The sequence below is a fragment of the Cervus elaphus genome, chromosome 15, assembly GCF_910594005.1.
Source record: "Cervus elaphus chromosome 15, mCerEla1.1, whole genome shotgun sequence".
In the NCBI taxonomy this organism is placed as follows: domain Eukaryota; kingdom Metazoa; phylum Chordata; class Mammalia; order Artiodactyla; family Cervidae; genus Cervus; species Cervus elaphus.
In genome coordinates this window covers 83,892,193-83,919,728 of record NC_057829.1, presented here as the reverse complement: position 1 = coordinate 83,919,728, position 27,536 = coordinate 83,892,193, and the positions used below count along the sequence as shown (strand labels likewise).

The 27,536-nt window shown below is 42.0% G+C and overlaps 1 protein-coding gene and 1 long non-coding RNA gene across 2 annotated transcripts; one reads left to right on the top strand and one right to left on the bottom strand.

The window, feature by feature from the left end:
• Positions 1–13,855: 13,855 nt before the first annotated feature.
• NSMCE4A (NSE4 homolog A, SMC5-SMC6 complex component) lies at positions 13,856–27,265 on the top strand. The gene is made up of 11 exons (XM_043926364.1): positions 13,856–14,261; positions 14,929–15,006; positions 17,318–17,448; positions 19,590–19,741; positions 21,848–21,947; positions 22,699–22,789; positions 23,689–23,783; positions 25,078–25,126; positions 26,004–26,098; positions 26,189–26,275; positions 27,151–27,265. Exons 1-10 carry the CDS (start codon positions 13,970–13,972, stop codon positions 26,261–26,263), a joined length of 1,158 nt encoding a protein of 385 aa, XP_043782299.1. The 5' UTR covers positions 13,856–13,969; the 3' UTR covers positions 26,264–26,275; positions 27,151–27,265.
• On the bottom strand, positions 14,977–17,394 carry LOC122709204. The gene is made up of 2 exons (XR_006345437.1): positions 16,887–17,394; positions 14,977–16,359 (listed from the first exon to the last, which is right to left on the bottom strand). It is a non-coding gene; the product is annotated as an uncharacterized LOC122709204 (long non-coding RNA).
• Positions 27,266–27,536: the final 271 nt, after the last annotated feature.

Below are 27,536 nucleotides of genomic sequence, written 5' to 3'. Positions count from 1 at the left end.
TCCACGGGCCTACACAGTCCAAATAAGACAAAGACAAAAAAACCCTCTAAAAGCAGAAAACCCCTATTCAGGAATAGGATGGTTCAGGGTGATCACATTTGATCGTGTTTTCTTGGAAGTTCTTGTGTAATTCAACCCTCAAACATTTTAAGTCATATTTTCCCTTAAGAACAAGCATGGAAGTCAAGGGCATAGTTTTAGAGGACCTGGGTCCACGGTCATTGTAGTTAATGTGCATCTTAGTGCTATCCGTAATTTTCTCAGCATCACCTCCCATATTGTACAGGATGCCTTCTAAACAATCTCCTGTCCTGCCATCATGAGCTGTTTTGGCCTCCTGACAGGTTTCCTATCAAATCTAAGTTCTGTTCCAAGTTCATTTACCCAGAAGCATTGCTTTAGTCCTCACATTAGTGCCAAGGCATCATGATTGGGCTAAATTGCCTCGATATATTTAAAAAAAACCTTTCAATTACACTAAAATTACTTTGCCAACAAAGGTCCGTCTAGTCAAAACTATCGTTTTTTCCAGTAGTCATGTATGGATATGAGAGTTGGACTATAAAGAAATCTGAGCGCAGAAGATTTGATGCTTTTGAACTATGGTGTTGGAGAAGACTCTTGAGAGTCCCTTAGACGGTAAGGAGATCCAACCAGTCCATCCTAAAGGAGATCAGCCCTGAATATTCATTGGAAAGACTGACGCTGAAGCTGAAACTCCAATACTTTGGCCACCTGATACGAAGAACTGAGTCATTTGAAAAGACCCTGATGCTGGGAAAGATTGAAGGCGGGAGGAGAAGGGGACAACAGAGGATGAGAGGCTTGGATGGCATCACCAACTCAATGGACATGAGTTTGAGTAATCTCCGGGAGTTGGTGATGGACATGGAGGCCTGGCGTGCTGCAGCCCATGGGGTTGCAAAGAGTGGGACACGACTGAACGACTGAACTGAACTGACTGAAAATCACAAGCCAAAGTCCCAATGCCTGGGAACAGCGAACAGCGTAGTCCCTTCCCTCAGCCCCGAGGAAAACCGCAGACACGTCTGCTTACCAGCGGAAGTGGCGCCACCACGTGGCTACTGCGTCCATGCCGTTTTCATCATTTGTCCCGTCAGCTTTGAAAGAATTCTTAACCTAAAAACTAATTAATTAACGAAAGAAAAAAATATTGTTTTTAATTTGAGGATATTTGACATATTTCAAAATTTGCTTATAAAGTAAGGTTTTGTAATATTTTTATTTTGTATTACTTATTTGCCTAATTCAAATTCATGTAAGTGCAGACTTGCTGAAAATTACTAGCATGTGGCCGAGAACGCAAAGAAAACAAAACATTCCCCAGGAAATGCCTAGAACTGCTGATTATTTAAAAGTTCTAAAAGGAAAGTAAACTTAAACTAATGTTTATTATGACAGTAAACAGGTGGATTGATGAAAATAAAAAGATAATGTTTATGGTTCATTATCTCCTTATGCAGTGAAAAAGAAACTCCCATTAAGGAAGTGGAACACACACACTTAACTCTTTCCCTTAAAGGTACTTCATTAAAGTGATTGCTAAAGGATGTTTTTTGTTTTTAAGCGTCTTAGGGCAATCATGAAGCAAACTGGATGGCAGACCAGCCAAGAGATGGCTCCATGTTTGTGGGTAACGGGAAGGGGATGGAGGTCTGATGACAGGGGAATCAGAGCTGAGGTGTCTCAGCCCAGAGCTGGGGGGAGAGGGCCAATGAAACACCAGGAACGTTGGAGAGAGCCGAAAACTCCCAAGAGAACCAAGAGAACCGGGGCTGAAAAGAAAAACCAGGTGTAAGTGACGCCAACGCCCCATCTCACCCCCTCCTGGTGCCTATCAGTTAGACAAATGCAAAACCGAAACCAAAAACCAAACTTGCCGTGTATTCTGGAAAAAGAAACAACAGTAGAGAATTCAAGGTAAGCTTAACAAAATAACTTAAAAATAGATTTAAAGAAAGATTTAAAATATGAAAGCATATAAGAGACCTAGGGAGTCAGTCCATGAAGTCTCACATCTGATTAACAGGAGATCCAGACATAGAACAAAAAAGCAGAAGGAAGAAATTATCAAAGAAAGAATACGAGAATAATGAAAGTATTTCCCAAAGTTGAAGGAGATGAATCTCCCGATTGAAAGGGCCCAGCAGGTGTCTGGTACAATAACTAAAACTATTTCTCACTGTCCTGTGAGTTGACAGGGCTCGGCTAGCCAATTCTCATTTGGGAGAGGGCTCTTGCGTGGCTGCAATCAGGCTGCAGCTAAAACCAGAGTCATTCCAAGGCTCCAAGGATTTGGGTTTTCAAAACGCTCACTCCCATGGCTGGCAGGTCCCACAGACTTTGGCTAGCAGCTCAGCAGTGGCCGACCTGTGGCCTCTTCGTGTGTTTTGAACTTCCTTACAGCATGGCAGATGGGTTCCAAGAGCAAATGCTCCAATACGCAGGAAAGAGAAACTGCCAGTCTTTCAAATCCAGAAACGGACACAGTGTCATTTCTGCTATATTCTACTCATCAGAGAGTCACAGGGCCCAGATTAAAGGGGAGGAAACATAGATCTTCCCTGTCAATGGGAGAAATACCAAAGAGTTCACAGCCATCTCAAGTTACCACCAACCCCTAAATGCTTCTAGAAATAAAACATAATAGGTCACTTACAAAGTAAAGAGAATCAGAACCAAACTCATTTTCCAGCATTTCCTCCCTTGTGTACCACACTCCAGTTACACGTGCCAGACTCATTTTATTCTTGAAGACTTTTCTTTGCCATTGTCTCTGACTAGAACACATGTTCCCTGGATCTTTGCATGACTCACTACTTCTCACAATTCGACTCTCATCTCAAATGTCACCTCCTCTGAGGTGTCCCTTCCCATCATACCTAAAATAGCATTCCCAGTCAGCATTTATATCCTTGGCCTTATTTAAATTCTTCATAGCACAAACCAAGTCTTTTTTTCTTGTTTTTATTATGTCTCCTTCATGAGAGTAGCAACTTTGTCTTTTTTTTTTTTTTAAGATTTTTTTGATGTGGACTATTTTTAAAGTCTTTATTGAATTTGTTACCATATTGTCTCCATTTTGTTTTGTTTTGTTGGCTGCAGGGCATGTGGGATCCTAGCTCCCAGATCAGAGATCAAATCCACAACTCCCTGCACTGGAAGGTGAAGTCTTAACCACTGAATGACCAGGGGAGGCAGGCAGCTTTGTCATATGCAACATTGTATCTCCAATGCCTGGCCCACTACCTGGAATGTTTGTTGAGCAGCTGTTGAATCAGGATCCATCTCAAGCAGAAAACAAAGCAATGCCTTTAAGTTTCTGATTAAAAAAAAAAACCCACCATTTTCAACTCAAAATTCTATGTCCAGTCAAATCATCAACCAAATGGAAAGACAGATTAGAGACATTTTTCAGACTCATAAAATTTTCCCCTTTACCACTCTTCTAAGAAAGTGCCTCCACAAAATCAGGGCATAAATCAAGAAAGGTTTTAAACGTGGAATCCAGAAAACAATGGATTTAACAGAAGAAGGCAGGAATGGGAAGCCCCATGAGGACAACTGTCCACAAGACTGGAACTGCAGCTCATTCAAACTGAAGCGGGCAGATAGAGGGCGCTGGGATGGAAATCTCCAGATTAAAAGAGAACTCCAGTAGAATAGAGGAATTGAACAAAGAAGATGGAAAAAGATGACAAAATATTTCTTCAAATAGTGCAATCAAAGCAATCATAAACTAGGAGAAATCTAAAATATAAGAACAAAACATAACCAGTAATCATATTGATCACTAGCTCCTTGCTAAACAATACTCACAGAAATCCAATAAAACATTTCTTGTCATTTTCAGATTTGGAAATTGATCTAGGAAGAAGCACAAATGGTTCACTTAACAATTGCAGTGCCACCCCTCTGTCAGGGACAATCTGTGTATCATCTGCCACCAGCGATGGTATCCTCAGTGTCAGCCAGGTGGCGAGTGGTCCAGCTCCGAAATTCCACTTCCCCTCTGAGTATTTATGCAAAGAAAACAAAAACACTAAGCTGGAAAGGTGTATGCACCCCTATGTTCATTGCAGCGTTATTTACAGTAGCCAATATATGGAAACAACATAAGTAATGATCAATGGATGAATGAATTAGAAAACGGTAGTATACACTTAAAATGGAATATTATTCAGTCATTAACAAAGAATGAAATCATGCCATTTGTGATGACATGGATAGAGTTCAAAGGTATTAAGTGAAACTAGTCAGAGAGAGGGAAACAAATACCATATGATCTTTCTTCTATGTGGAATTTAATATATACACACCATCAAGCTCATAGATACAGAGAAAAGTGGTTTGCAGAGGCAGGGTATGGGTGGGAGAAATGAGTGAATTGCTTTTTTGGTTAATTAAATTGAAATATTTATTTATTTTTAAAGTTTTTTTTTTAAGATTTATGTACTGATTTTATTTTTTGGCTATGGTAGGTCTTCGTTGCTGCGTGAGGGCTTTCTCTGGTTGTGGTGAGCAGGGGCTATGCCTCGTTGCAGTGTGTAGACTTCTTATTGCTGTGGGTTCTCTTGTTGCAGAGTATGGACTGGAGGCACTCAGGACTCAGGAGTTGCAGTGCCTGGGCTCAGTAGTTGTGGCTCTAAGAATTAGTTGTTCAGCGGCATGTGGGATCTTCCTGGATTGGGGATGGAACCAATGTCCCTTGCGTGGCAAGGTGGATTTTTAACCACTGAACCACCAAGGAAGCCCCTGAACTGAACTTTGTAAAGAAGAAAAAAATCTCTACAAATTTCTGACCCCAATTCAGTGAAACTAGAGACTAATTTCAAAGAATGACAAAAGCAAACAAAAGCCAATTTAAAAAATTTTATAACACCCCCTGGGATCACCAATGGCAACCCACTCCAGTACTCTTGCCTGGAATATCCCATGGACGGAGGAGCCGGGTAGGCTGCAGTCCATGGGGTCTCGAAGAGTCGGACATGACTGAGCGACTTCACTTTCACTTTTCACTTTCATGCACTGGAGAAGGAAATGGCAACCCACTCCAGTGTTCTTGCCTGGAGAATCCCAGGGACGGCGGAGCCTGATGGGCTGCCATCTATGGGGTCGCACAGAGTCGGACACGACTGAAGCAACTTAGCAGCAGCAGTAGGATCACCAAAGAATTGATGCTTTTGAAATGTGGTGTTGGAGAAGACTCTTGAGAGTCCCTTGGAGAGCGAGGAGATCCAACCAGTCCATCGTAAAGGAGATCAGTCCTGAATATTCACTGGAAGCTGATACTCCAATACTCTGGCCACCTGACACGAAGAACTGACTCATTGGAAAAAACCCTGATGCTAGGAAAGATTGAAGGTGGGAGGAGAAGGAGGCAACAGAGGATGAGATAGTTGGATAGCATCACTGACTCAATGGACATGAGTTTGAGTAAACTCCAGGAGCTGGTGATGGACAGGGAAGCCTGGCATGATGCAGTCCATGAAGTCACAAAGAGTTTGATACGACAGAGCAACTGAACTAAACTGAGGATCCTTATTATTAATCCTACTTAGTGTATAAGAAAACTAAAGGTCAGGGTGGTGAGATAACTTCCAGAGTCCCATAGTTTATAAGTGCAAGAGCAGAAAATCTGAAACTTCCTCTCTCAAGGGTTTCCCAGGTGGCATGAGTGGTAAAGAATCTGTCTGCAGGTGCAGGAGATGTGGGTTCAATCCCTGGGTCGGGAAGATCCCCTGGAGGAGGGCATGGCCACCCATTCCAGTGTTCTTGCCTGGAGAACCCCATGGACTGTAGTCCTCCAGGCTTATCAGAGTTGGACATGACTGATGTGACTAAGCACACAGGATCCTTAGATGAAAAAAAGGAAAAATATAAATTAAAATTGATGCCTATTTTTTAAAAAATTAAATAAAAATACTAGCTCTCAAGTTTAAGGTATATAGTGGAAAACTAACACTATGAATGAATTTATTTTAAAATAAAGAAGGAAAACAAAATGAGGAAGAGTCAGTTCAGTTCAGTCGCTCAGTCATGTCCAACTCTTTGTGACCCCATGAACCACAGTACATCAGGCCTCCCTGTCCATCACCAACTCTCGGAGTCCACCCAAACTCATGTCCATTGAGTCAGTGATGCCATCCAACCATCTCATCCTCTGTCGTCCCCTTCTCCTCCTGCCTTCAATCTTTCCCAGCATCAGAGTCTTTTCCAATGAGTCAGCTCTTCGCATCAGGTGGCTGAAGTATTGGAGTTTCAGCTTCAACATCAGTCCTTCCTATGAACACCCAGGACTGATTTCCTTTAGGATGGACTGCTTGGATCTCCTTGCAATCCAAGGGACTCTCAAGAGTCTTCTCCAACACCACAGCTCAAAAGCATCACTTCTTCGGTGCTCAGCTTTCTTTATAGTCCAACTCGCACATCCATACTTGACCACTGGAGGAAGACTAAAAGTAAACTAAATAAATGTACTCAAGATATTATGAAAGAAGAGCTAAATTAACCTTCAGAAATTAGAAAGTAGGAGTGCTATGAAGATAAAAGCAGAAATTAACTAAATTTTAAATTAAATAAAAGGGAGGGAACATATGTATACCTATGGCTGATTCATGTTGATGTTTGGCAGAAACTAACACAATTCTCTAAAGCAATTATGCTTCAATTAAAAAATAAATAAATTCAAGATTTAAAAAAATAATATATTTTAGGGACTTCTCTGATGGCCCAGTGGCCTAGACACCATGCTCCCAATGCTGGGGCACAGATTTGATTGCTGGTCAGGGGACTAGATCCCACACGCCACAACTAAGACCTGGTACAGCCAAACAAATATTTTAGAAATAAAAATAAATTTTAAAATAAATATTTAATCTAAATTTGAATTTAAAACAAATAAATTTAAAAACAAATAACAGTAATTAAAACCTAGTTACAAACAATATTTACAAAGAATAGAGAAAGTCTTTAAAAATTTAGATTAATAAAAGAATAATACGTGTTAATTAACATGATTCACTTTTTATGGTTTTTCTATTTTGTAGAATTTAACTTTTCGGTATTGCCTTTGATCCATTTTCATGAAACTTCCATGAGTATTTGAAAGATGTGCATTCTTCTGCATGCAAAGTTCTATACATCAAATCAAGTTGCAAACTGTCCACTTTGCACACAGAGTGGTCAATAAATAATAATAAAGAAAAACAAAGCTGCTCTATTTTGAAGCCCTTTATAATACGCATCGGGCTTCCCAGGTGGCACTAGTGGTAAGGAACTCGCCTTCCAATGCTTGAGTTTGATCCCTGGGTTGGGAAGATCCCCTGGAGAAGGGCATGGCAACCCGCTTCAGTATTCCTGCCTGGGAAACGCCATGGACAGAGGAGTTTTGCAGGTTACAGTCCACGGGTCGCAGAGAGTCAGACATGAAGAGACCTAGCATGCACGCATGCATAATATGCCTTAGATTAACTTTCCTAAGCTAGGTTCCAACCAGTATTAAGTGCAAATTATCCACTCCAGCTAGTCCCTTAGTCACCTCCCATGCTTATTTTTCCTTCCTGCCTTTTTTCCTTCATATTTCCCAGCAGGGCGCTCCTTAAGTAACACAAAACTAACAAGAACAAAAATACTTAAGCTAAAGTATATGTATTTCTTAGCTTGTGCTAAGAACTTTAGATAAGATAATATTGACTGATTTTAATATTTTATAATAACTCTCTGATGCCAAATTATTGTCCTCATTTTAGAGGTAAGGGCAGTAAGTCAACACAGTTAAGTAATGTGCCTAAATTAGTAAGAAATTAGCTCAAGTCTATTTTACAATGAAGCCTGGTTAACCGTTATGCCTACAGTCTCATCTGTTTCATTTGGCCAAGAGAGGATATCTCTCCTGTGATATTTGATAGCTTTACCCAGAAGGAAAGACTGTGCTGTTCTTCCACGGTCAGAGAAGTGTATCAGCTAAAGAAGAGAGTGTGTGTGCATGTGTGTTAAAACTGGAGATCCAGAATATCAACCTAAGTGAGCATTCCCAAAGAGTGCTGGAATGTAATGAACATTTCATCCCCTTTGCAATATTTTCAATATTAATTTCAACCACTAATTACAATGTTCAGAGCTTTGCTAAACTGCGTTACTCTTTATATCTTAAAATACATTGAGAGAGTAGTACTGAAACATGAACATTACCATATGTAAAATAGCCAGTGGGAATTTGCTGTATGATGCAGGGAACCCAAAGCTGGTGCTCTGTGACAACCTAGAGGGGTGGGATGGGGAGGGAGGTGAGAGGGCAGTTTAAGAGGGAGGGGACACATGTATACCTACGGCTGATTCATGGTGATGTATGGCAGAAACCATCACAGTATTGTAAAGCAATTATTCTCCAATTAAAATGAAAATTAAATAAATACACTGAGCATCACGTTTGGTATGTGTTTTTAAAAGAGTGCTGTGTATAAAAATAATAGGGCAATAGACTAAAAACTAGTAGACATACACCATGTTTCTGATGTGAGTGAAATAAATACAATGAGAATTTCTGTGTATGAAGAAATAATTATATTTAGGCAAATGTTCACATTCTTTTACACAATTGAGAAGACCAATATTAATATGTAAACCAAATAAGTTTTCTGTGCCAAAAATTTTTTGAAAACTATCTCAATTATGTTTTGAGACTGGGATATTTAAAAGTTAGCAAATATTATTCATGAAATCAATCAGTAATTAAAAATGAAAATAATAGCAATTTTGTAACATTGTTAACATCCTTATTATGAGGGAAAATAGCATAGCTAAGGCTGGTTTTATAAAAAAGAGAAAAAAAAATGATAAGAATATTGAGAGGAGAAGGAAGGCATAAATGAAATGTTCAAAATAGACCATACTCCTGGGATTTCCCTGGCGGACCAGTGGTTTAGACTCAGAGTCTAAATGCAGGGGGCGCTGGTTTGATCTCTGACTGGGGACCTAAGATCCCACATGCCTTGCATGCTGCCAAAAAAAAAACCAGTAGCAGTAACCAACTCTTGGATGAACAAGTGACTCTGACACAACAGGGGCCCCGTTGCACTCTTGAAAAATGCCAAGACAGCATTCACGATAGTAAAAAGGTGAGACCACCCAGAGTGTCCATCAGCTGATGAATGGATAGACCAAACGTGGTCGATCCACACAGTGGGCTATCATTCAGCCAGAAAAGGAACGAAGTACTGGCGTATGCCACAACATGGACGCACCTTGAAAACATCATGCTAAACAAAGGTAGCCAGACACAAAAAGACAACACATGATTGCATGATTCCACTCCAGAAATGACAAATCTGGAGAAACAGAAAATAGGTTCCTGGTTGCCAGCGGCTGGGGGAGGTTTGGGGGTAAAGAGGGAGTCTACTGATAGGCCTGGGGTTTTTTCCTCAGGTGATGAAAATGTTCTAAAATAATTGTGGTGACATTTGCAAACTCTGTAAAAAAAAAAACACATAGAATGGTAAAAGAATGGTTTTTATGATATGTGAATTATATCTTAATGAGAAGGAAAATCTTACTGTAGTGCTCCGAGGTGAGCACTATATATTGAAATTGTTCTGCTCTACCAAATCATCTGGTTTAGGGGTTGGTCCATGAGCAGCATCACAGGCATTGCCTGAGGGTGAGAAATGGACAATGGGAGGCCTTCTCCCAGGCCTTTGGAAATCACAATCTTGTACCTTAACAAGGCCCCTTCCCAGGTAATTCATATGCACATTCAAATTAGAGAAACCCTGATCCAAAGCATTAATGAGGTCTTAAGAGTCTAGCATTGAGTGACAAGTATGTAGCATGAGTGATCATACTAACACACTTGATTTCAAAGGCATGAGAGAGATCAGGAAAAAATGTTAGAACAAATTTTGTTTAATTTAGAAGAAAAATTGTTTAATTTGTTGGCCTTTATTTCTTTACAAGTTTCTCTTTTGTTTTATAAGCAATAACTTGCTTTTTTAAAAAAAAAATCTATCCTTTTTATTTATTTGTAGAATCTTAGTTCCCCAACCAGGGATTGAACCTATGCCCTTGGCAGTGAAAGCTCAGAGTCCTAACCACTGGACCACCAGAGAACTTCCTACAAATTCTCTTTAACGTTAAACAAAGAAAGAAAAGAAATCGGGGGTGGGGGAAGTTTTGGATAATGGTGTGAAGTCCAGGGCTTAAGCATGCTATAAAAGGTCCTTGAGCTAATATTATTTGTGGGTTTTTCTTTTTTTGCCAGCTAGAAATCACTTCAAGTGTGGAACTTTCTCTGACCAGCTGCTGTTCTAAGTGCTGTTGACTAGCATGGCTGTGGGCTCTTTTCTAAAAAAAATATGGCAATGCTTGTGGGGTGTGGAGGTTAATGCTGCTGCTAAGTCACTTCAGTCGTGTCTGACTCTGTGCGACCCCACAGACGGCAGCCCATCGGGCTCCCCCGTCCCTGGGATTCTCCAGTCAAGAACACTGGAGTGGGTTGCCATTTCCTTCTCCGATGCATGAAAGTGAAAAGTGAAAGTGAAAGTGAAGTCACTCAGTCCTGTCTGACTCTTAGCGACCCCGTGGACTGCAGCCTACCAGGCTCCTCCGTCCATGGGATTTTCTAGGCAAGAGTACGGAGTGGGGTGCCATTGCCTTCTCCAGAGGAGGTTAATAGACAACCATACTTAAACCTTGAGACCCTTAAACTCCTATATCCTTGAAAATGTTGATTTGCACTTTTTGATTACTAATTTGTACTTATTGTTCCACAGTACAGATTGAAAATTAACATTTTAAAGTTTAATTTATCTTCCAAAATGATACAATTAACATATCACTGAAGCAGTACAGATTTAATAACCTATTTCTTTTCTTATTCCTACTCCAGGTAAGCAGTATTAACAGTATACCATCAGCCCTCAGATCAGAGGTTTCTGCATTCATGGATTCAATCAACCAAGGATAAAAAATATTTTGGAAAAAATTTTTTTTCTCTGGAAAGTTCCAAAAGGTAAAATTTGAATTTGCCAAGCACTGGCAACACTTAGGTAACACTTACATTGTATTTAAAGCTATTTATATAGTATTTACATACTTCATTGAATTATCTTGGTACTTTTGTAGAAAATCAGTTGACCATGCATGTATGACAGGCTTCCCAGGGGGCTTAGTGGTAAAGAACTTGCCTGCCAATGTAGGAGATGGAAGAGACTCATGTTCACGCCCTTGGGTAGGGAAATCCCCTGGAGAAGGAAATGGCAACCTGCTCCAATATTCTTGCCTGGGAAATCCCAAGGACAGAGGAGCCTGGCAGGCTACCATCCACGGGGTTGCAAAGAGTTGGACATGACTGAACATACACATGCATGCACACGTCGATGTATGGGTTGATTTCTGAACTTTAAATTCTGTTCTACTGATTTTTATGTCTATCTTCATGACAACATCACAGTCTTAGTTACTATAGCTTTGTAGTAAATTTTAGAATTAAGCGTGCATCCTTCCAACTTGGTCTTTCTTTTTCAAGGTTATTTTGGCTACTCTGGGTCCCATGCATTTCCACATGAATTTTAGGATCAGTTTCACATCTGTCTCCTGGTGAGACCCTGGAAGGCAAGGCATGTCTTGGAGTCATCTTCATGACCTGCTTGATTTGTTGCATGTGTGGCCCATTAGTACACATCAACAGCTGCTGAACTCAATGAAATATTATAGGGATTTTTGTCTTGAGTATAGAGGGAATTTCCACCTGGAAATAATGGTGGTATTCGTTTCAGTTCCAATGCACTGAGCTGCAAGTAGCAACTACAAAACGATTAACAATGGCCTAAATCACAGGGTATTTGTGTCTTACTGGGGGCTTCCCTGGTGGCTCAGAGTGTAAAGAATCTGCCTGAGATGCTGGAGACCGGGGTTCAATCCCTGGGTCAGGAAGATCCCCTGGAGAAGGAAATGGCAACCCTCTCCAGTATTCTTGCCTGGAGAAGTCTATGGACAGAGGAGCCTGGTGGGCTACAATCCGTGGGGTTCCACAGAGTCAGAAATGACTGAGCAACTAACATTTTCACTCAACAAGGAGTCTGAAGGTAGGCAGACTCCAAGACACTCAGCAATTCAGTCACGTCTATGTCCATCCTTGCCCTCTAGTGTTCCCAATATTCTGGTCTTTTCTCTTGCTTGTCCTCTCATCAGTAGTAGATAGATGGTTGCCATCATGCCAGACTCCATTTCCTCATGCCAGCATCATGAAGAAGAGTGAGGATGGTGATAAAGACTTTCTTTTCTGCAGGCTTTGTGAGTGATCCAAATGTGAAGCTGCCTCCCATATCACTGTCCAGAACTGAATCATGTCCTATCCCCAGCCTGGTCTTTGGGGAATGGGGATGAGATTACCATGATTCATTTCAGGGCATACCTTTCCTGAAATCCAGGTTAAGCAGGAGTGAGGTGTGATATATGCTGCAAAGAATAGTGCTTACCTCAAACCGAGTATATCTGATTCACAACATGGCATTTTTGTAGACTTAGGTAGTAACTCAACTGACATTGTTCCTTTGAAAAAATAAAATGGGCTCTCAGCACCAAACAGAACTCTTGAAAAACGTTTGCAATACAATCCAAAATACATGGAAATTCAAATACTTATCTTTAAAACTGTATGAATATAATTTCATCATTTTTAGACACATTTAAAAGTATTTTAGAATCTTTCAGTTTGAGCACCAAATATGAACATCAACTGTCAAGGTGTAGATATTTAAAAACGATGGTTAACAGAGTTTGCTCCATGAAAATCAAGGAACCTTGTTAATTTTCTGTTTGTTCATTTGTTCTGTCCTCAAAAAAGGTGGGATTGGGGCTTCCCTGGTGGTCCAGTGGTTAAGAATTCATCTGCTAATGCAGGGGACACAGGTTCCATCCCTGGTCTGGGAGGATCCCAGATGCCACAGGGCAACTAAACCCCTGTGCCACAACTGAGCCCAGAAATCTATAGCCCATGCTCCAGAACAAGAGAAGCCAAGGGAATGAGAAGCCCAAGCACCACAACTAGTGACTAGCCCCCCACTGGCGGCAACTAGAGAAAGCCTGCCCACCTAGCAAGGACCCAGTGCAGTCAAAAATAAGTAACTCAGACGATAAAGAATCTGCCCACAACGCAGGAGATGAGGGTTAGGAAGATCCCCTGGAGAAGCAAATGGCAACCCACTCCAGTATTCTTGCCTGGAGAATTCTATGGACAGAGGAGCCTGGTAGGCTACTGGAGTCCGTCCATGGAGTCATAAAGAGTTGGACTGGATTGAATGACTAACACTTTTTCACTTTCAAAAAAAAAAAAACAAAAAAAGTGAGATTACCTGCTGTTCATAAACTCCATCGGGTACCGGCCATAATGGCTCAAGGAACTAAGGTCACAGACAGTGAGTGGCAGAATCTCATCTCTCGTCTCCAGATCCAGCGCTCATCCTGCTTAACTGCAGGAGACTCGATCAACAAACATGGTCTGCGAGCCCATGACCTGGCAATGTCCCAGATATTTCTGTCTGGTGCTTGGAATGAATTTCCACCTGGAAGAAGGCTATGTATTCGTTTTAAGGGCGTGGCTGTGTCCGGGAGAGCCAGGGAGACCCCGGGGAAGGTGAAAGTCTAATGGGGTGGGCACGGAGGACCAGACCACGAAGATTCTAAGCACCTAAAGTGGAATCACAGGGCATCCAACGTCAGGGGCGCGCGAGGTCAGGGGGCTGAGCCGCCCGGTGCCCGCCTGGCGGCGCTGTCAGCACCGCACCCCCGGCCGCTGCCCCTGCCACGGGCCTCCAGCCACAGGCGTCGCTGTGTGCTCGCGCCGGCACGGGAGCCGCGTTCCGCGGGGAGCAGGCGCTCGCGGTGTGCCGGGGTTTCAGTTTCTGGCGCGAACTTCCGCCGTTCAGAAGTTGCGGGGAGGCTTCGCGCGATGTCCGGAGACAGCAGCGGCCGCCGGCCTGAGGGCCGGGGCCGGGGCCGCGATCCGCACCGGGATCGCACCCGCTCCCGCTCCCGCTCGCGGTCCCCGCTGTCGCCCGGGTCCCGCCGCGGCTCCGCGCCCGAGCGCAGGGAGGCCCCGGAGCGCCCGGGCTTGGAGGATACCGAGCCGTCGGATTCCGGGGACGAGATGATAGACCCGGCGAGCTTGGAGGAGGAGACCGACCCCAGCCTCTGCCGCCAGATCCGCCATCAGTACCGGGCGCTCATCAACTCGGTCCAACGTAAGGCGGGAGCGCGAGGCGGGAACCGCGCGCAGGCCCTGCGCGGCCCGGCTGGTTCGCTGCGCCCGGGACCAGCCCCGCGCCGCCCGGATTCGGGGTTTGCGAGGCGCTAGTGCGTCGGTCGTGCGGCTTGCACCGCACGACCTTGGCGGGGGCGCGACCGCCCGAAGCCGGGCGCTGTCTGGAAGCGGGGGAGAGGAGGCAAGCGGAGCCGGGGCGCATTTTCTTACATCCAGCGGTTCCCCGCCGGCAGTCGCCCGCCCGCGGCAGCTGCCAGAAATGCAAATTCTCCAGTGCACCCTGGACCTACCTATTCTGAAACTCTGGGTGGCCCGGCTCTGCAAGCTGTAGCTTGCAGAGCCGGAGAACCCTTCTATTAAGAGCGCTCCTCAGAGGCTGCAGAAGGCGTGTAAGCTCATGGGTGAAGGTTAGGGGGAGCGAAGTGGGTCCCCTTTTCAAGTTCATTCTGCTAAAGGGGTACGGTCATCTTTTCTGTTTTCAGGCCGTTTTGAAGAGATACAGCTTGAAAGTAATTCCACCGGGGAGCGGGGGTGGGGGTGGGGATGAGGGCGGGGACTTGGCTCTCCAGATGCAGCTGGTCACTTTGTTAATGACTTGTTAGCCTATGATGAGCACCTTTCCCAAAGCTTGTATTTTTTTAAAATAGAAAACCGGGAGGATATATTGAATGCCAGCGACAAGTTAACAGAGGTCCTTGAAGAGGCCAACAATCTCTTTAATGGAGGTAATTCATTATTTCATGAAAGGAAGCTTTCTGTGATCATATATTTTAGGGTAATTTTAATTAGTTTTGCATGAGAACCGAATGCTTGACACAAACAACCCCCATATTTATTTATAAGAGTGCTTTACTAGTTTTGGAATCTTTTTCCTTGTAGCACCACTACTACTTTCATGGTGCACTTATCAGCCCCAAAGCAGGTAGGAAGGGCTTTACGTGAAGTTTGGGATGGGGGTGGGGAGCAGCAGCCAGTTTTAACAAGCGCCACAGGTGATTCGGTGGCTTGTTCAAGTTTGAGAACCTTCTGGGTATTATCTTTCTACTGTATTGACTGCTGAGAACTTTGATGTCTTATCTTTCTACCCTATTGACTACCCAGGATGCATTGGATGTATTAAAGAAAGAACTGAGCTGGCTTCTGACATCCTGTTTCTTTTCCTGCCTTCCTCCCGACCTCCGTCCCTAAGCTCCTTGCTCTTGGTCCACCTGGTGTAACCCAGTGGGGATGGCCCTGTCTACAAGTGGCCCTGCTGTCTCCAGTGAGGGGAGGGGCCCGAGAAAGAGAGAGAAGAGTCTCAGCTCTGATCTCTAGACCACTGTGGGGGGCGAAGGGGGCTCTGAAATAAAAGCTTGGTTTGAATGAAAAGCAGCAGCAGTGTTAGTGCTACGAGCGGTCTCTGTGTTTGAAGACAGGACAGGTCCGGCATGCCCCTGATGGTGTGGGCACTGGGTCACCGAGCCCGGGACAAGTCCTCAGCCCACTTTTCCCTCCTGGCCTTTCTCTAAATTCTGTGGGAGCAGAAAGGGAGAGTGCAGACCCATGCAGGTGGAGAAGTCAACAGAGTGGACACCACCACTCCACGTGTTCTCTGAGGACCAGAACATTTCTTTCTTTCCATCTGGCGCAACCCCTCCTCCACTCTCTCTAGCTTTTTCTTCTCTTCTGAGCTTGGACCCCCAGGCTGTCTCTTCAGGGTTGCTCTTGACCCCTTGTCCCCTTATTATTATTCACCCACCGCTGTAAAGTTGTTGATTAACGGATCATTTCCTGCTTGGCTGATTCCACTGTGCTGGCTGGGTCACCTCTTTAAGGCACGGTTACTCACTCAACCTGGCCCTAGGAGACGGTCAGCCAACAAAGAATTCTGTATCTGCCATATATACAGATTGGATGTTCTGTAACTCTCCAGAGGCTTGAATCCATCCGTGGGAGATTGGCACTTTTCTCACAGTTTGCATGGCAGGGACGGGCCAGCGGTGGGGAGGAGAGGTCTAGAACAGCCGAGGAACTACTCCTTAGCTTCTGCCTTTTCTCTCGTTCATTGTCACATTCACAGTAATTCTCCTGAAATAAAACTGGGGAGAAAATTATGCATATAAATACAAAACTTTGGGCAATCAGAAATTCAAATGAAATGGCCTTGAGGAGCAAGCCAGGCAGAGGGATTTGTGTGTTTGAACTCTACCGGGTTTGTCTCTTGGCTGCCTTTTCAGTTCGCCTTTGCTGGTGTTCCTGGAGTATGTTTCCACACTGCCTGTTCCCTTTCAGGGTCTGATCAAACCCATTTCCCTCAGTCCTGCTGTGTCTTCCTCCAATGAACCCTCCCCCCCACCTCCCCAAACCTCATCCTCAGTTTCCTTGCCCCATTTCCTTCTTGTCTCCTTTTATTTAAATCCTTTTCTCTCTGTAGCTTATCTTAAATGTTAAAAGATGAACCTTTTCATCTTCAAAGATGAACATTTTTGGACCATCCATCCTTAGAGTTTATGGCCCTGCTGCCTGTAGGCTGTTCATTCCGTGGGACCTGTGCTGCTAGGCTGAGTTTGCGTCTCCCGCTACCTGCCCAGCATGGAACTTCACCTGAAGCTCCTTGACCACTTACCTATTACCGGTCTGCGAACATCCGTGCCCAAGCACAGCGCCTTACACACCGTGGGCATTCAGCTTGGCTTCCATCATCAACACAGGTGTTAATAGTGCCTAGATGAGTTACTGGAGTCCAAGGGAACAGCCAGTGTTAGAGATGGTGGAGGTTTTGTTAAACTGCGGTTAATGAAGAGATTTTTATTTAGTTCCCAGGAGCAGGAACAGTGTGGTAGAGAGAGCTGACTTTTTAGGAAGACTGGTCAGCTTTGATTTCAGATTTTGGTGAGCTGAGCAGGGGAACCTGTTTTTAGACAGAGATGAGTATGTTTGAGACTTTTTTTTGGTCCAATGGGAAATGGGGAGTAAGTGCAATTGAAAGTTTTGGGAAAATGCCTGTGGATAAACATGTATGTTGTAACGTGTGTCTTTTTCTTCTTTTTTGAATAGTGTCCCGAGCAAGAGAAGCAGTCCTAGATGCCCACTTTCTTGTTCTGGCTTCAGATTTGGGCAAAGAAAAGGCAAAGCAGCTGCGTTCTGATCTGAACTCGTTTGATATGTTAAGATATGTAGAAACTCTGGTAAGTTCAAAGCTACAGAATCATAATAAAAAATGTTTCATCTGTCACATATTGTATAATTATCCACTTTGCTTATATCCATATGCAGATGGTTTTCACTTCATTTTCCCTTTTGTTTGGGCCTGAGATTCCTCCAGAGAGATCTTACCAAATTAAACACATGACAGTCGAACTATGTGGTAGAATCTAGATTGGGAGTTTAGAGCAGCTTGAAAATCTGCTAGCTTTCTAAGACTCAGGGTGCTATGTTTATTTCAAATGGCCATTTCTTCCCCTCACTCAGTTGTCAGTTCATGAGTTCATTCTCAGTGACCCGGGACCTTTGTCCGAGGCTGGGCAGAAGCCCACAGGCAGGCAAAGTGCAGCTGGATATGAGTTACGTCTGGTGGAGGGGCATGTTTTGATTTGTCTTTGAGAATATTTCAGAACCATATGTATATGACTGGGGTTCTGCTTTTGTTTTTTGTTGTTGTTTTATTCAACTGTCTTTGCCTCTTAATGTTTGAATGGTGGTTCCCTGAAATTTTGAAACTTTTGCTTGATGAATTTACCCCCAAAAAAGCACAATGAGATGAACTTTGTATTTTACTCTTGTTTTTTTTTATCTTGGTTTTACTTTGAGCCAACTTCTGTCCTAGCATTTCTGTTAGGACATTGACTTTCTGTTTGTTAAAAGGTTATTAAAATGATTTAGTACCATAAGACCTGAACAGATAAATTATTTTGTAAAGGTATGAGGCAGATGAGGTTTTTTTTGTTTTCAAAACCTTAGATGTTTTAAAAAATTTAACTTACCAAAAAAAAAATATTTTACTTAAATTTAAAACCTTCCATTTTTCTTTTTTTAAAACTTGAAGTATAGTGCATTTTGGAAAATGCTCAATAAAGTTGACTATATATTGGGTAATCTTTTTAAAAATTACTTTATCAGGATGAGCTTTGTTCTTTAAATAACATATCAGTAAATTCTGTAAGTCTTAAAGTAGTCCATGCAGACCCTCAATTTAATAGCTGTCTAGACTCTGGCGGGAGGATTTTTTCAAGTATTACACCAAATATAAGGACTATAAAGAAAAAATTGGTAGATTTGACCAGATAAAAACTGAAATGTCTTCTTCCAAGTGTGCAGTGGTAGAACGGTTGGCAGGAGAATGGAACAGCTGACTTTGTCTCTCTGACTGGGTTCTGGCAGCCTCTCTTTTCTTCAAAGTTTAACTGCCTTTAAAGAGTTAAGCTCTCTGAGGGCTTTTTGATTACTGTTTATATATGGTATTGCTGTTTTAATTTGATAACTTCTAGGCATTTCATAATTTATAATGTAATAAAAATGTACTTTCATAAAAGCAAATTTAATACACTTTCTGCAAGATAGCTTGAGATAAGAGAATTATTAGACTTCTGCCAACTCTTCCCAGGAAGTCAGCTTTAAGATGAGTGAATCTTTCCCTGATGCTAGGTGCTGCTCCCTGGAAAACCTGATCTGCAATCTGATCAGGGGTCTCCAGGAGGTTGGCTGGAAATGAAAACTGAAAGCCAGCTAAACTTCCCAGTTCTATCCCAGAGCATTTGCTTAGGGATGTGATTTCCTATTTTTATGCTCATAGTTGTGTGTGATCAGGCCTAGCGGGCTTAGTTCTGGTATGCCAGCCCCTTGGCCTGCAGGGGGCTAGAGCAGGGTTTCTCAGCCTTGGCACTAAGGGCATTTTGGGCTGGTTGAGTCTTTGTTGTGGGGGCGCCTGCTGTGGGATGTTTAGCACTATCCTGGCTTCTACCTACTACATGGCAGAAACACGGCCCGCCCTGCCACCCACCCAATTGTGACGCTCAAGTGTCTCCAGACAGAATGCCTGGCGGGGGGTGGGGGGGTGGCGGTGTGCTTAAAATTGCTCTGGTTGAGACCCGTTGGTCTGGATCATCTCACTTTCTCACCAAAAAGTCCTGAGTACCTTGAAGAATAGTTTCTGCCAAAAAGAAGGTGCCTTTGAAAACAGGAAATTTGTAATAAGACATTGAGCCAACATGTTAGGACACTGAAAACAGACTTTGCCTCTGGCCTGTTGTTGTAGTGATAGAGATGATTGAGTACCATGAATGATTGCTTGTGGCTTAACTGGGGTTTCTGTTTCCCTTCGTTTTTGTAGCTGACTCATATGGGTGTAAATCCGCTAGAAGCTGAAGAACTCGTCCGTGATGAAGATAGTTCTGATTTTGAATTCATAGTCTATGACTCCTGGAAAATATCAGGCAAAACAGCAGAAAACACCTTTAATAAAACCCATACATTCCACTTTCTGTAAGATTATTTTGAAAATCCGACAGACCAGCCATTTGTAAAGCTTAAATTATATTTTATTGTAGGGACAACAATTGTTTGGTATTGTAGAGGAGACAATCATGATGCCATCGCTTGGAGACTTTCTAAAGGTTGATTTAAAAGCCCATAATATCTTGTGGATGGATCCTCATCCTGCGTAACTAAGGCAGGAAAGGCCGTGGGCTGGCACCTCCTCATCAGGGCACTCTGCTGGCACCTTTGCTTTCTAGTGTGGGAGACTTCAGGTCTGTGACATAACGTCTGGCTTTATCATCTTTAAAAGTCCTTATTACATAGGAGGATGATACCTCCTATGAAAGGTATCTTAAGATTCTACCAATATATGTAAAGTGCCATTTATTATATATAATTCCCTGTTAGATGATTGCTGTCCTATATTTGAAGACTAGTTGAGTCACTGTCACATAAACTGCCCAGTTCATCTTTTTTGGATACAGCTTTGATTTTGAAAAGCTTTTCTTTATACTCAAATGGAACTGGCTTCTGTCTTAATTTCCTAGCTCAGTCTTACTGAGAGGCTAAGAACAACTCTTACTGGTTCTTTTGTAAGACAGCCTTTAAAATACCCGGTAGAAAAAATAAATAAATAAAAATAAAATACCTAGTAGATAATTTCTCCAGGGCAACCACTCAAGTGGTTTCTTCCTTAAGCGGATAACTTAGGGCATTTGTCTTTTCTGATTGCCCTTCTAAACCTCCTGAGATTGGTAGTGCCTCAGTTAGAAGGCCTTGGAGATGCAGATTTAGTAAGTCTATGGTGTGGGGCCAGGCTTCTGGGTTTTTTTCTTATTTCCCGAGGCATCTATTTTTAACAAGACTTCCCTTAATTCAAGTGCCCAGAATCACTGTATATTACAGCAAAAAGATCAAACTTCTTTTATAGGAAAAGTCTAAATCTTTTTTTTTTTTTTTTTGCTGTTGAATTAGGCTCCACCATAAATGTAGGATCTAAAGATAGCCTTTTGGGAATTCCCTGGTGGCCCAGTGGTTAGGACTCCGAGCTCTCACTGCTGAGGGTGTGGGTTCAGTCCCTGGTCGGGGAACTAAGATCCCCAAAGCCTCGGGGCATGTCCAAAAAAATGAAAGAAAGATAGCCTTGGGTTGCATAACTTAAACCCTTTGTCATCATCTAGCCCAATTTGCGGCCACAGTGATTTACTCACAACTTTACAGCCTTGTACTTGCTGTTGCCTTGGCCTGCAGTGGCCTTTCCCCCATGTTTTCTTTTCATCTGGTGAGGTTTGCTTGGGCTTCTCAGTTCACCTTAGTGGTAAAGAAGCCGCCTGCTAATGCAGGAGATGTAAGAGACTTGGGTTCGATCCCTGGGTCTGGAAGATCCCCTGGAGGAGGGCACCACAACCCACTCCAGTCTTCTTGCCTGGAGAATCCCATGGACAGAGGAGCCTGGAGGGCTACAGTTCATAGGGTTGCAAAGAGTCAGACACGACTGAAGCGACTTAGCGCACACATAGGATCTCTACAGTACACTTTGATTTCCTCCAGTGTAGGGACCACAGGGGACTAAATTCCCTGGGCCCTGATTGTTTCTGCCTGGTATGTCTGTTACTGTAGGGCTTTTTTGGGAGATGGAGGGAGTCCAAAAGGGACAGGAATCCCATGCCCTCTGCCTTACCTGTTGTCTCGTAAGACAGGTGTGTTCTGGAGTCCCAGGCAGTGGGGCTCTGCTCTGGCACCCCCAGACCAAGAGGCTTTTTTAACCCCAGTGGGGCTATTCATTCCCGTCCCCCACACACATTTGTCCTTCCCCTGATCTCTGAAGCTGGCTCTGCGAAACAGACAACAGGCTAGCTGGGAGGACCACAGGCATATTGCCTGACTTACTGTTGAGAGTAAAATACAAAGGTGTTGAGGAGGAATCTGGCTGAATTCTTTGAGAAACACAGAAGGAGCAGAAAGGCTGTCACAAACCCGACAGTATTGGTCTGAGGTCACTCGTATACCACTGATGCCTGGTCTGAGTTTGAGGATGCTGTGGGAACCGCTTTCAGTTAGTGAGATCAGTTTGTTTTAAAAACAAAGACATGAAAGCATATTTTTCATTAGGTTGGGTTCAATACAAGGAGAGTGCCCTGTGCCAAAGCCACGAATTGAACGTCCAAGAAAAGCTCGTATGATAGAAGAGCAGCAGGCAATGCCTGCCCAGGTTTGTTTGTTCAAATGTTGCTTTTTTAAACACTTAACTTAAAATAGCCATTAGCATCATATGCATGTAATTTAGCCGTCTTTTCTCAGCTTTTGGGTCTGGAGTCAGGTTCTGTCACTTAAAAAGTAATCATTTAATGTTTGAATCATTTTTGATGTGTTTAAGTCTTTAAACATTTTATCGGATTGACCACTTGTCTTAGTTTTTAACTCATTTTTGTAGTATGGATTAGTTCTCCCAAAACAGGTTTCTTAACTCAGGCACTATCGGCATTTGGGGCTGGATAATTCTTCGCTGTGAGAGGCTCTCCTGTGCATTATAGGATGTTTAGTAGCATCCTTGGCCTCTTCCCACTAGATGCTAACAGCCTCGTCTCGTAGTTCTCCTTCCCATCCCAAGTATGACAATCAAGTGTTAGAAAATGTCCCATCGGTGGGGTGGGGAAGGGGCTGCAGAAAAATGACTCCCTGGTGAGAACCACTGTTCTAAACTGCCCTTTTTATAATTTGCTATTTTACATTCAACCTGAAAATGATTGATTTGTTACTGTTATTCCTCTACTAGATAATTCATATGAAAATGTTACTAGACCTAGAAAAATCTTTTTTAACTATCAATTTTAAGACAGGAATAAAAACTTAGAAATCCTAAGTAAAAGATATTTAGAGGAGTTTGGCCAGGGAAGAGAGCAGAAAAGGTTAACAGGCAGGCAAGTAGGTCAGTCTGCTTGATAACAGCTTTATATTTTCAGTTAAAAAGAATGGAAGAGTCTCATCAAGAAGCAACAGAAAAAGAAGTAGAAAGAATCTTGGGATTGTTGCAAACATACTTTCAAGAAGATCGTAAGTATGATACCAAGCTCAAAATGGAGCAATCTGTATTTGTCAATTAGGCCGTGTCATTTGCAATGAGAAGCTATTTTTATTTAAAAGGCATATGTGTAATGCTTGAATCATTTTGATTTTTCTTGACATGTCTTTTATGAGACTTCTCTCTAGAAATCCCATGAGAACATTGGTGAAGGAAATTCTCCTTTTTATTTTTCAAAGACGGGATTTTTTTTTGGGGGGGGGATATTTTTTCTGTTACAAAATAATACATGCCAAAGACGTGAGAAAAGTAAAAAGTCAAGTACCTGTTCTACCTGACCTCACTCCCTGGAGGTCGCCACGTATAAAATGTGATGTGTGTATTTTCAGACTTTCTTACGTCTATGTCAGTCATAATAAATATGCAACTAAGTAGTTGGGATTTTTTTTTTTTGTTAGTGGTGGTGGTGGTTTGCTTTTTTCAAAAAAAAATAATACACACATTCTTCTGCAACATGACTCGTCCATTTGGACATTTCCCCATATTGATACATGCAGATCCTGCTTACTCTTTTTCGTGATTTCCATTGGGTGACTGTATCATACATTTAACAAATCCTCTATTAGTGGGCAAGTTCTTTATAGCATTCTCCTCTTGTACAAACTGCTGGAGTGAAAAATCTGGGCGCACAACTTTGTGCAAGTATTTCTGTAGAACGGCTTTTTAAAGGAGGATTGCCAGGGAAGGGGGCATGCAGATTTTTAATAGATATACCAGATTGTCCTCCAGCGGGGTTGTATTGACTTCCATCCCACAACAGGATGAATGCCCATTTCCTTTCTCTGGTTAACACTAGAGAATACTGGTCTTGATTGGTAGGCGAGAGTAATTTTTCCTCCACTGAAGGATTTTTTTCCTCTTTTGTCTTCAGCTGATACTCCCATGTCCTTCTTTGACTTTGTGATTGACCCACATTCTTTCCCCCGGACAGTGGAAAACATCTTTCATGTTTCTTTTATTATAAGGGTAAGATTTAAGATTATTTCTCTGTTTCTCTTTGCTTTTAAGAGAGTAAATAATAACAGGTATAGATGAGAGGTGGCTAAGGAATTTGCACTAACCAGTGTGTGTTTTAGACCCATTGTAGCAAAACACTGACTAGTCACAGGCCAAAGAAACTAGCTAAAAAATTCAGTGCTTGCTTTTACATTTTAGAAATTTTTGGAGCTTACAGATTAGGTAACTATGTGATATAAATGTTAAATTTCCCAATTTTGTTAGTTGTTATGTAAGAAAACACCCTTGTTTTCAAGAAATACACACCGAAGTTGTAGAGAAAAGGGCTTCCCAGGTGGCACAGTGGTAAAGAATTCGCCTGCCGGTTCAGGAGATGCAAGAGATGCAGGTTTAATCCCTGGTTTGGAAGATCCCCTGGAGAAGGAGATGGCAAACCACTCCAGTATTCTTGCCTGGAGAATTCCATGGACAGAGAAGCCAGTCCATGGGGTCGCAAAGAGTCGGACACGACTGAGTGACTACACTTTCACTTTCAGAGAGAGAAAGCAGTAATGTAAATATGGCAAAACATGAACAGATGGTGACCCTGGGCAAAGAATGTATGGGAGGTCTTTACAGTAGTCTTGTAACTCTTAAGTTTGAACTAATTTCAAAACAGATGGTTTAGGAGAAACAAAAAGAAAAATTCTCAGAAATGTACCTTGAGAATTTTCTCTAGGCTGTCTTTAGTCTTATGTCTGGTTGCAATCCTGCACTTCTAAGATGAATTCGATTTTAACCTTAGGCAGAAAATCTTGTGTTGACAAAAGTATTTTTTCAGAAATGATAACTAAAGCATATTTTGTCAACGGTCAGTGATAGTATTATGCGTCATAAAATGTGTTGTATTCAGGAACTCCCTGGCGGTCCAGTGGTTGGGACTCCTCGCTCTCACTGCAGAGGGCCTGGGTTCAGTCCCTGGTGGGGGACCTAAGATCCCACCAGTTGCATGGCTCAGCCAAAAAAATAATCATAATAATAAAATGTGGAGTACTCAAAAAGTATGAATCAGTCAAAGAGTCAAGATGGTTGTAGTTTTATTTAAGAGATCTTGGGGATGAGGCTGTGCCTGGGTAAGCGAGCTGATTAAAACCTGAAAGATACCCCATGTAGAGAGAGATGTTAGAGAAGGCTTATCTGTATACACTCCTTGTTATTGTTGTGGTATATTTTGATTGTCTAAGATTTAGAATTTTTTCACTGAGTAAGTTTTTCATCCAATGGCTGTAGGTTTTGAATCTAAATTTTAGTCTTTGTGTTACAGGATGGTTTTGCAAGAATAAGACTTGATCAAGACCGACTGCCAATAATAGGTAAATGATTCTATGTCCAGAAAAGTTAGTTTTAAAGAAAATGTATTTGTTACTGGAGGGTGTGAAATGTATTTTATTAAATGTAAATTGAGTTATTTTAGGCAACAACCTTTTACAATGTCTTCCTCAACTAACCGAAAATACTGAAAACTTGATCATAGTTTAAAACTGATGGATTCAGTTCTGTCATTGATTCAACAGCTATTGCTGTGAAGAATAATAAGAAATGGTATAGTTTCCCTTAAATTTTAATTTAGAAGGTCTGTAATTGCAGTTATTTTTGTAGTTTCCTTCTTTCTATTTTATCCCTAATGCCAGCTCCTCCTCTCCAGAGAGAATTTTTTTTTTCTTTCTCATTTTTTTGCCTCTTTTATTTACAAGTTTCATTTAAATCTTTCTCACAGTTATAAAATTGATGTCAAAAAAGGACACTGCTATACAATTTACAAATGTCAGTAAATATTAAAGAACATGGTTAATACAGAGAGAATCTTAATTTTGTTGAATGATTCACATTCTCCATTACTCTTTGCCTTCTAAGACCTCCTGTACAGAATGAAGTGTTTTCACTGCATTTACCTGTTCCTTTAAAAGTTCTTATTTTCATACTGGACGCACTAGACCTTAGCTCTGTGTTTGGTTCATAGATATGCAGAGTTTTTCAAATGATTGGAATGTGTTATTTTACCATATGTATTTTTTTTTTAATGGAAGCAAGCGGGGTTATTTTCTATTGTAACAATACAACACTAATGCATGAATTCCTAATAAGGATATAATATTCTAAGCGTCTGCTTGGTACAGGTGTCATTCCTATTATTCATTGGTTTCTGTTCAGATTACCTCCTCTAATTTGAAAACTTTGCCTCTCAAACAGAGCCTGTTAATATTAATGAAGAAAGTGGAGGAATTGACCAGAATACTCAAATTAGGAATCAAGGAATTATAGCTTTGAGTTATCGAGACTGGGAGGTAAAGCCCTGCATGTTACCCTGGGCAGTTTGTTTCCAAGAATTCCTTTGCTGTAAACCCAGTGCCCACATGCTCTCTGTTCTCTACCAGGAGATTGTGAGGACCTTTGAGATCTCAGAGCCTGTAATTTCTTCAAGTCAGAGCCGGCAGAGGCTAAGTGCTTGACACCAGCTGAAGGTAACATTTCCCATGGGACAGCTGCATGTATTTATTATAGTTTCTGTCTCACTCTTTCATCTTCTGGTGAAATTTGCATTCTGCCTCCCTCTAGTGCCCCATTCTTAAAATTGTGTGTAACTGGTGAGAAGGGCAGAACGTGACCTAATGGTTGCAAGTTCCCACCTTTGGATTGATTACTTTGGTGTTCTTAAGATGCACAGTTGAAAGAGACAGAGCAGAGGTTGTTCTTGGTTTCGCATTCTCCCCTCCCCCGCAACAAATGGATAAATGAGATAATGGAACATTGAATCCTCCCATCAGTTTTGTTCACTGTCCCATTAGGTTTGCTTACTTTATGCAGACAAAGTAGAAAAGGAAAATTAAGATAGAACTACCTTGGAATGATGTTGGTAATGGGCATTTCTGAAACCTGAGTTTTGCTTATGAAATAATTCTCCATTTTTATAAAGGAGATGGGGAAGGGAATCTGAGAAATGACCTGGTATTCTGTACTGCACACAGCTGTGGGTGGGGATCAGGAGATGGGATCCTGTTGGCCCTGCCCTTTTAAAATGTCAGGCAAGTCAGTCTTCCTCTGCTTTGTCTTCCTTCTCTATAAATCTGTAAAATGGGATTCTGAGTTAGATAGTTAAAATTAGCTTTTCAGTACTTAGTGTAAACTCTTAATATATGCTTCAATTATTTGAGCTTCTTTTGTTCCAAGGTAATTGAAGGAAAGAGGAGAACTGACATAAGATCTATACTGTGGGTTTACCTGGGCCCTCCTCACTGAGGAGGGGCTGGTTGGTAGATTTCCTTTATGCATCTGAAATGAACTTCTGATTTACCATTTATAAACTGTTAACCAGCTCTTTCCCTCCTTTGTTTTTTAGGACTCACATGGATTCTCCCATCCAAAAAGGAAAGCAGCATGTATTGTACATATTGTATGATCAAACATTTTTAAAGACAGATTGTTTTTAATAAAATGTAGCTTTTGATAGTTAATGAATTTGTCATGTTTGTCTTTGATTAAAGGAAATTCATTGCCATATGCACACATAATTGCAGTCATTCTGTATTTTCTGTTCTTGGGAGAGTTTCTGCTTTATCTAGCCCTATCCCATTGAAAGTTTTAGTTAGGTTGTTAAGGGCTTAATGATCATTGTGGTTCTATGTGCATCTTTTTTTTTTTTTTTTTATGTGCATCTTTTTTAGCTGTAAAGTTAGCCAGTCAGGTCAACACTTATTAGGTTGTACCATATGAAATTGTTTTCGT